The 9,347-nt window shown below is 53.7% G+C and overlaps 1 protein-coding gene across 1 annotated transcript; it reads left to right on the top strand.

Annotated features, from left to right (window-relative positions):
* Positions 1 to 7,027: 7,027 nt before the first annotated feature.
* On the top strand, positions 7,028 to 9,099 carry CAMP (cathelicidin antimicrobial peptide). Its single transcript, XM_054481808.1, has 4 exons — positions 7,028 to 7,329; positions 7,971 to 8,078; positions 8,217 to 8,288; positions 8,907 to 9,099. Exons 1-4 carry the CDS (start codon positions 7,120 to 7,122, stop codon positions 9,036 to 9,038), a joined length of 522 nt encoding a protein of 173 aa, XP_054337783.1. The 5' UTR covers positions 7,028 to 7,119; the 3' UTR covers positions 9,039 to 9,099.
* Positions 9,100 to 9,347: the final 248 nt, after the last annotated feature.

Below are 9,347 nucleotides of genomic sequence, written 5' to 3'. Positions count from 1 at the left end.
TGCTTCTAAAACATTTGGAGAAAGACAGCATGTCACAGGGACAAAGCTGGCCCTTCCCACCCAGGGTTGTCACAGGATCTTCTCTCCTTCCAGCTCCCCACCTCCAGCCACACTTCTCTGTCTAACTCAGCATTGTCCAATAGAACTTTCTGTGACCAAGGAAATGTTCTATATCTGAGACATCCACTGTAACTGACTGTTGAGCAATTGAAATGGGGGTAGTGTGACAGAATAATTTTGTTGTTGTTGTTATTTATTTATTTATTTATTTATTTTGAGACGGAGTCTTTCTCTGTCACCCAGGCTGAAGTGCAGTGCTGCGATCTCGGCTCACTGCAACCTCCGCCTCCTGGGTTCAAGAGATTCTCCTGCCTCAGCCTCCCAAGTAGCTGGGATTACAGGCATGCACCACCATACCCAGCTAATTTTTGTATTTTTAGTAGAGATGGGGTTTCGCCATGCTGGTCAGGCTGGTCTTGAACTCCTGACCTCAGATGATCCACCTGCCTCGGCCTCCCAAAGTGCTGGGATTACAGACGTGAGCCACCGCGCCCGGCTGATTTTTAATTTTAATTAAGTTCAATTAATTTGAATTGAAATTGAATTGCCACTTGTGCTTATGGCTACCATATTGGCTAATGCATTCAAGTAGAAGTGAGCAAGGTCTAATGAAAAGGGAGCAATGAGAGGGAAGCTGGTCAGGGCTCAGGTCAGGCAGGAGCCAAAGAAGGAGGAAGGAAAGAGTCCATTGGAATGAATATGAGGGTCACTAAGCAGGGGGTGAACAGCAGGAGACCTGGCACGCAGTCTCTGGCCACTGGAGGCACAGGAGTGCTGGAGCTGTACAGGGTTTATGGATTGCTGACAAGGAGACAGGCTGGGAGTTGGGGAAGTGCTCAGGACATGGTCACCTGGCAAGAAGCTCAAGGCCTTGTCTTCCTCATTGGTGGCAACGTAGGGTTGAGAAAACTGGATTGTGCAATGGGCCCCTGGCTCTGGGTTGGTATTGCTGGACAAGACAGCGTGTGATTACCTACAGCTGCCTTGACCTTTCCTAGGAGAAACCATGCTGTGGTTTGACCATCCCCCTCCCCTGCAAAGGACGACAGCAGGTTCCTCTGAGCGGTATATCCAATATCCAGGTCTTTCCTTTACGGCTGGGCAGAGCCTCCACCCCTAGACACCACGTCCCAGGCCCTTCTTGGGAATCAGTCTAGGAAACAAAGGCACATTTACTGGAAACTGCCTATCACTATCCCGTGTATAGTGTTTCATTTGACAAATGATTCCTGAACTTGGGTCTGGACCTGCTGGGAGCAGCCCTTACCCATTTGGGCCCTCTGAGGGCAGAGCCCAATGCCAGTTCTGAGAGGGGCCCAGTGAGGAAAGGAATCCTGACCTTAGGGAGTCTGTGGGCTGAAGGGAATGCAGGGGCTTGCCCTTGGGAGTCCCTGTCTGAGGGACAGACAAGACTGTCACACTTGGGAAGCCCTTGGCCTGGGAAAGAGATGCAGCCCTGTAATCAGGAGCCTGGACAGAGGGAGAACTTGGGAAAGCCCTGTCTGAGGGGCATCCCAGGGCTTCATGACTCTTGTCTGAGGACACCTGTGGTCTTACCCCTGGGACTAGCCTGATGGATAAACACAGCCTGAGGCTAAAGGTGGGGTTGGTGAGCTGTCTCCTAGCCTGGTGTTGGTGAGGGACGCATCACAGAGGATGACACCTGGGGGCTGAATCCAGGGGACAACCTGGAGAGGCTGAGTCTGAGCTGAAATGTTACAGGGGCCTGGGTAGTAGGTGATGTTATTAGCAAGAAGAGGAGCACAGTTCCCCAACAAGATACATATGCACAGTTTCATGCGTGCATATGTATCTTGTTGGGGAACATTTGGGCTAAGGCCATTGCCAAGTAAGGAGACCTGACCCTGACCTCACTTGCCAAAACATCCCGGGAGTGCAGGACTTCACAGTGGACATGCACTTTCTCACTCACTGTTGCATTTGAACAAACACTGCAGGGCATCTCATTCCCATCCTACAAATATGAGAACATTACCAGGAAAACAAGGCAACTTGCTCAAAGTCACGCAGCTAATAATCGACGGTGCTTGAGACCCGCCACCCCAGGTCTCTTGGCAATGCAATTCTGCAAGTGAAAGAAAGGCAGAAAGGGGAACTTGTCCTGAGTCTGGGCAGAACCTGTGATTGGCATTCCCTGTCTACCACAGGGTACAAGCATACCCTGCCCCATGCCCCAGGTTTAGGGAAGGAAACTTCTGCCTTTGAGTATATATTCAATGCATTGCTCCAATGCATTGCTGTCTACAAGGTTGGGGCTACTGTCCCAATGTTTGCACGAGAAAGGTTCAGGGAGGGAGGCAATTTACCAGAAGTTAGCTCATGGCCTGGGTCACCCCAATTTTCTATTTTTGAGTCAGGGTCTCGCTGTGTTGCCCTGACTGGATACAGTGGCATGATCACAGCTCACGGTAGCCTCCATCTTCTGGGCTCAAGCAATCCTCCCACCTCAGCCTCCCAAGTAGCTGGGACCACAGGTGCACACCACCATGCCCAGCTAATTTTAAAATTTTTTTGTAGAGACAGGGCCTCGCTCTGTTGCCCAGGCTGGTCTCGAACTCCTGTCCTGAAGCACCACGCTTGGCCAACAATGTTACTATCTGTGGAGCACACCATGTTTACTTCTGAAATATTAACCTAACAGGTCACATTAATAACAACAAAAACAATTCACACGTACTGGCCACAGACCATGTTGTATTTGACCCTCACAACAATTCTACAAACTGGACACTGTGATGATCATCCCTGTTCTACAGATGAGGAGGCAGGTGCAGAGCAGACACACTGGTATGCAGATACACAGCTGGTCGCGGCAGGGCTGAGCCAGTAACCCAGTCAGCCTGATGAGGGAACCTGGGCTCTTTACCTGCAAAGCCCTGGGCTTTCTGTGCTGACTATAGATTCTGGGCATAGGGAGGGACAGGGACAGTAGCTCACCCACAGAGACAGAGGCTGGCAACGAATATGGTTCCTGGGATTCCCATCCCAGGACTCCCTCCCCAGTGCTCCTCAAGGGGATGAACAAACTGCCTGCTTGGTTCTCTACTTTTCAGACAAGTTGGCCATTCTGATGAAGGTTGTCTCAGGGGCAAGCAGGCCTGAGGAGGTGGGTGCTTCCACCAGGACAACCAGGGCTGCAGACATGGAGCCAGGGAGGGAACGCAGAGTGGGGGCTAAGCTGGGCCTTGTTCGCCAATGGGGGAGGGATTGTGGAGTGGGAGAGGGTAGCTCCAGCATCTGCTCATCTGTGGAAGGTCTCCCAGAGCCTTTAGCAGCCTCCGTGCATCAGGTTCCCTGATCACATTGTGTAGGAGTTGGAGCCTCCTGGGTCTGCAGGAGAGGAAGGGGCCACTTAGAGAAGTGGGGGTGGGGAGATTCAGAGAGAGAGAGGAAAGAGAGAGAGATAGAAAGAGAGAGAGAGACAGAGGGACAGGGGCTGCTCAGGCCTTTGTGAAGGGACATTTATCTAGCTCTCAAGTCTTGATGTGGAAAAGCCTCACTTTTTTTTTTTTTTTTTTTTTCAGACGGAGTCTCACACTCTTGCCCAGGCTGGAGTGCAGTGGTGCCATCTCAGCTCACTGCAAGCTCTGCCTCCTGGGTTCACGCCATTCTCCTATTCTCCTGCCTCAGCCTCCCGAGTAGCTGGGACTACAGGCGCCCGCCACCACGCCCAGCTAATTTTTTTGTATTTTTAGTAGAGACGGGGTTTCACTGTGTTAGCCAGGATGGTCTCGATCTCCTGACCTCGTGATCTGCCCGCCTTGGCCTCCCAAAGTGCTGGGATTACAGGCATGAGCCACCGCTCCTGGCCCTTTTTTTTTTGAAACGGAGTCTCGCTCTGTCACACAAGCTGGAGTACAGTGGCGCAATCTCGGCTCACTGCAACCTCCAACTCCCAGGTTCAAGAGATTCTCCTATCGCGCCACTGCACTCCAGCCTGGGCGACAGCAAGACTCCATCTCAGAAAAAAAAAAAAAAGAGAGATTCTCCTGCTTCAGCCTCCCAAGTAGCTGGGACTACAGGCGCATGCCACCACGCCCGGCTAGAGACGGGGTTTCACCATGTTAGCCAGGATGGTCTCAATCTCCTGACCTCGTGATCCGGCCACCTCGGCCTTCCAAAGTGCTAGGATTATGGGCGTGAGCCACTGCGCCCGGCTAAGCCTCACTTTTTTTTCTCATTCCGCCTTGCCTAGAATCTTCTGATCACTCTATTAATGGGGTGAGCCATTATGAAAAAGGCAAGCTAGTGAGAGCCTCCTTTCTCCCTCCCTAGGAGGAGGGGGCACCCATGGGTTCTAAAGGTCTAAAGTCAGCCTCCCTACCTCAGGTAGTGGACACCGACCTGCATGTGCCAAGGGCAGGACTCACTCCTGGAACCTGGGAAGCCTGGACCTTGTGAGATGGCCCCGAGGGGGAAAGCAAGTGCCCCTGAGTCCAGACTTCTGCAGTTGTATCAGAGGGCCTATGCAAGCTGCTTGGGATCTGGCTGATTTCATGTGAGGGCATGTCCAGCACTGGCCGAGGTGGAACGTCCTCTTGAGGCAGTTGGAAAGGGGCTCTGAATATGCCAGATCTGACCTAGAGGAACACAGGAGCATGCAGCTCTCACGCCCTAGCCTAAGGACTAACATTGCCATCTGCTTCTCCCTGGTTTGGCTTCTTGGGGATCCTGAAACCAGTCAGAAGGGTGGAGGAAGCAGGAGAGCCCTGAGAGGCCTGATATCCCTGGATGGCCCTTTTCCCAGCAGCCATAAAGTACTTGATGTGCAAGCCCTGCTTGACCAAGAGGCCACTGGGGCAACACTTGAACTGTGAAACCAGGTTGCACAAAAGCCCACTTCTTCCTTCTCTCAAGGCCAGGTGTGCAACCGGTGGCCTTCGTCCAGGCTTCCACCTTCCAGGAGCCCTGCTGTCCAAGCCCCCAAGTATCCCACAGGCCAACTGAGGTCAAGAGGTACCCCAGGCCTCAGGGCCACATGGCCAGTCCACAGAGGAGCTGGGACCGGAATTTGCCTCATGGACGCTGGACCCCTCTATCAGTTTGGCCCTTTATCTCTCCTGGCTGTGGTCTCTCCCTCTCCCAACACCAGCCAGCCACCCCAGCTTGGTGTCTCAGCCAGAGCACCAAACAGGGAGTAATTTGAGGTCGAATCAGGAGAGACTTCCTGGAAGATGTAGGGGCAAAGAGGAGATTGCTGTGCCTGGTTGGAGGTCAGAGAAAGCTTCATGAGGTGAAAGGGCAGGCCAAACAGAAGGATCGGGGCAGAGCTGGGAGAAAGAGCAGGAGGCTCAGATGAGCCCATGTGATGGGGGCATACGTGACAGTCTGGCACTTGGGGTGCGCAGGACTGGGGTGAGGGCAGTGGGAACAAAAAGGCCACAGGCCCTGATGCCAGCCTAGGGGGTGTGTGGGCTCCTGAAGGTAGAGGGTTGAAATGGCCAAATTGGTGGTTTAAAGGAACCCCCGGACAATGGTGTGGAGGGTGGACTATGGTCTGGGGAGAGCCTGAAACCTAGAGAAGGTGGAGTCTGGAGGCTGCGGCAGCACTGCATGGGAGAGAAGATGGCGGCAGGACCCAGGCACGGGTGGAGGGAGAGGCCAGAGGGGAGTGCTTTCAGGAGGAAGGAGGCGAAGGTGCTTCAGGGCTCATGCAGCGGGCACTCAGCAGAAGAGCAGTCAAGGGGGCCCAGTGGGGACAACCGGGACATTCATGGGAGTCTTGAACTCAGAGATACAGACTGGGTGGTGTCTACCTATTATAACTGGTGTCCTGGGAGAGGGCGTCCCCAGGGAAACCCGAGGCCAGGGAAGAGAAGCAGCCCAGGAGGCGACCCCACACGCTCTCAATATTAAGAAGACAGCCCTTAGGGGAGACCAAGAAGGACCCACCAGGGAGGCAGGAGCAGGAGAGTGGCATCAGGGGAGACTGGGGCAGCAGGAAGGAAGGCTCACCAGTGCCTGTGCAGACAAAGACCAGGCTTGAGGGTGGCCAGTGGACCAAGGGTGGGTTGGCCAGCCTTCAGTGGCCTCCAGTATGAAGAAGAGTGAAAAGATGGGGTCAACAAGTGTAGACAACCTTTTCTAAGACTTAGCTTGGGAGAAGCCAGGGTGAAAGGCCATGTCTGGAGGGGCTTGGGAACATTTTGAGACTGAAAAAAATAGCGAAGAAGGATGCAGAAAGGGATAGATGGAGCAGAACCTTCGTCTGGCTGACAGCTGGGTCCAGAGAGCAGGTGGTATGGCCTTGAACTGAAAGGGCAACTTGTCCCTTGCAAGAGTGAGTCTCTAGGTTGGGGGTGGCTATTGTCTTCATTTACCAATTCTTTTTTTTTTTCATACTGAGTCTCACTCTGTTACCCAGGCTGGAGTGCAGTGGCATGATCTCAGCTAACTGCAACTTCTGCTTCCCGGGTTCAATGGGTTCAAGTGATTCTCATGCCTCCGCCTGTAGCTGGGACTACAGGTGTAAGCCACCATGCATCGCTAATTTTCATATTTTTAGTAGAGATGGGGTTTCACCATGTTGGCCAGGCTTGTCTCGAACTCCTTATCTCAGGTGATCCGCCCACCTCAGCCTCCCAAAGTGCTGGGATTATAGGCATGAGCCACCATGCCCTGCCTCATTCATCAATTCTTAATCAATGCCTACAGGGTGCCAGGCAATGCCTAGAGCTGGAGATTTAGCAGTCCATCACCCTGACTCCTGAAGAGTAGAAGGATGTAGAATAGGCACCTGGCTCTCTTCCTCTCTGGATGGACTTAACGCTTTTGAGCAACCCTGGCTATGACAATCTCCTGTCGGGTCTGGGAGGTTGTCAGAGATGGTGAAACCACTTCCTCATCTTGCACACAAGGAAGGCCTCACTCACTGCCCAGCAAGTCCTGTGAAGCAATAGCCAGGGACTGAAGCAAACCCCAGCCCACACCCTGGCAGGCAGCCAGGGATGGGTGGATCAGGAAGGCTCCTGGTTGGGCTTTTGCATCAGGCTCAGGCTGGGCATAAAGGAGGCTCCTGTGGGCTAGAGGGAGGCAGACATGGAGACCATGAAGACCCAAATGGATGGCCACTCCCTGGGGCGGTGGTCACTGGTGCTCCTGCTGCTGGGCCTGGTGATGCCTCTGGCCATCGTTGCCCAGGTCCTCAGCTACAAGGAAGCTGTGCTTCATGCTATAGATGGCATCAACCAGCGGTCCTCGGATGCCAACCTCTACCGCCTCCTGGACCTGGACCCCAGTCTCACGATGGTGAGCTTTGGGGGACGTTCAGCTCTGCTCTGGCTGGGCTTGGCCACCTGTTGTTCCTTCTGCTCCTGCTGCACCGCCTGCCAGGAGGGCATCTTCCCCGTTAAGTGTGGTCCCGTGTTTTCTAGGGAACTTTCTAGAGCTCGTGTCTCCTCCCAGCATGAGAGCTTCCTGCCTTATAATTCCTGCTGTGGCAGAGATACCCTCACCCCGACCCCATGCAGGTGTTGGGACTTCTGCGAGCTCCAGGCACTAGAGTGGGGTCATTGGCTCTGGGCAGTGACCTCCTCTGCTTTAAGTCTCTTCTGTACCACATTACCCCACACAGGGAAGAACTCTGTCCAGAATTTAGGTTCCAGTGGGCATGTCTTGTCCCCCAGGAAGCCTCCTGACTTCCCTTGCCCCCACCGCAGAGTGGGAGGGGCTCCTTGTTAGAGCTCATCTGAGGTCTGATCCTACTCACTGTTCACCTAGGAGGGTAGGAATGCCTCAGTCCTCCTCCCCTCAGTACCCCAGTGCCAAGCCCAGCACCCAGTGCCCATTGCACATCAGGTACTGTTGAAAGCCTGCCCTCTTGGTAGGGAGGTCATGGACACAAATCAGAAAATACAAGAATGAGCCTCCCCATTTCCTCCCCTGACTAGGATGGGGACCCAGACACCCCAAAGCCTGTGAGCTTCACAGTGAAAGAGACAGTGTGCCCCAGGAGGACACAGCAGTCACCGGAGGATTGTGACTTCAAGAAGGACGGGGTGAGGCTGGGGGCTGGGGGTGTTGGTGGGTGCCTCCCAAGGAGCTGAACAAGGGCCACCTGGGGAATATTTCCCAATGGGATGCGGCTGGGAGGTTATGGCAAATGGTTTCAAGTTTGACCTTGAGCTTCTTTCCAGCTGGTGAAGCGGTGTGTGGGGACAGTGACCCTCAACCAGGCCAGGGGCTCCTTTGACATCAGTTGTGATAAGGTGAGTGGGCTGTTCTGGGATGCAGGGGCTGATGGGGGCATAGAGTGTGGACCATCCAATGGGTCAATTAACTACTCCCCCAACCCAGGGCAGAGAAAGCCCCTTCTACCCAGGGCTCTTCCCCAAACCTGAGCTCCATCTCCAGGGCCGGCTCTGGAATCCCTTAGAGCGGTAGCTCTCCAAGTGTAGCCCTTCCTGGGAACTTGTTAGATATGCAAATTCTCAGGCCCTACTCAGACCTACTCAGACAGACTCTGGGTAGGGCCCAGAAATTCGTATTTTGATAAGCTTTCCAGGAGATTCCGGCTCCTGTAAAGTTTGAGAGCCACTGTCTAAGAGTACTCAGCTCTCAGGCCTGTGTTCCCATCTCAGTGTTGCTGGGCTGGGCTGTGTGACCCTGCAGAGCCCCTCACCATCTCCGGGCCTCGGTTTTCTCATCTTTTTACTGGGTGTAGGGATTCAATCACATGCTTCAAAGGTCACAGCCAGAGGTTGAACTGGGGCCCCAAAGCTCCTGTGGGGGCCCACGAAGAGGGGCGTCTAGGTGGGGAGGGGTCTTGGATTGACCCTGGGTAGACCCCCGACAAGGAACCTGTTTCTTCCTGTACACAACCCCAGGATAACAGGAGATTTGCCCTGCTGGGCGATTTCTTCCGGAAAGCTAGAGAGAAAATTGGCGAAGAGTTTAAAAGAATTGTCCAGAGAATCAAGGATTTTTTGCGGAATCTTGTACCCAGGACAGAGTCCTAGTGTGTGCCCTACCCTGGCTCAGGCTTCTGGGCTCTGAAAAATAAACTATGAGAGCAATTTCCTCAGGCTTCAGTCTCACTTGTTTTGCCTCCTCTCTCTTACCATTACTGAGCCCTTAGCTCAGGGAGGCCACGTGTGAGTGTGGGTGTGTGTGAGTGTGACACAGAGGTGGCGAGGGCAGTGTTCCATCCAGGAGGACACAGGGTAAGGCAGCAGGGCCAAGAGGTCCAAGACGGCATCCCCATTCTCAGTGGAACCCCCAGCGGGGAATTAAGGAGCTCTACTCTGTGTGTGGTGGTGGGGGAATGC

This window comes from Pongo pygmaeus, chromosome 2 (assembly GCF_028885625.2).
Source record: "Pongo pygmaeus isolate AG05252 chromosome 2, NHGRI_mPonPyg2-v2.0_pri, whole genome shotgun sequence".
In the NCBI taxonomy this organism is placed as follows: domain Eukaryota; kingdom Metazoa; phylum Chordata; class Mammalia; order Primates; family Hominidae; genus Pongo; species Pongo pygmaeus.
The sequence above is the reverse complement of the archived record's forward strand: the minus strand, read 5'-3'. Positions and strand labels throughout refer to the sequence as shown.

Bases quoted from the DNA above. Each gene is read 5' to 3' on its own strand.
- CAMP (XM_054481808.1), top strand. From the start codon at position 7,120: ATGGAGACCATGAAGACCCAAATGGATGGCCACTCCCTGGGGCGGTGG. The intron at 7,330-7,970 runs GTGAGCTTTGGG...TCCCCTGACTAG, and splicing joins TGGACCCCAGTCTCACGATG to GATGGGGACCCAGACACCCC. The intron at 8,289-8,906 runs GTGAGTGGGCTG...ACACAACCCCAG, and splicing joins TTGACATCAGTTGTGATAAG to GATAACAGGAGATTTGCCCT.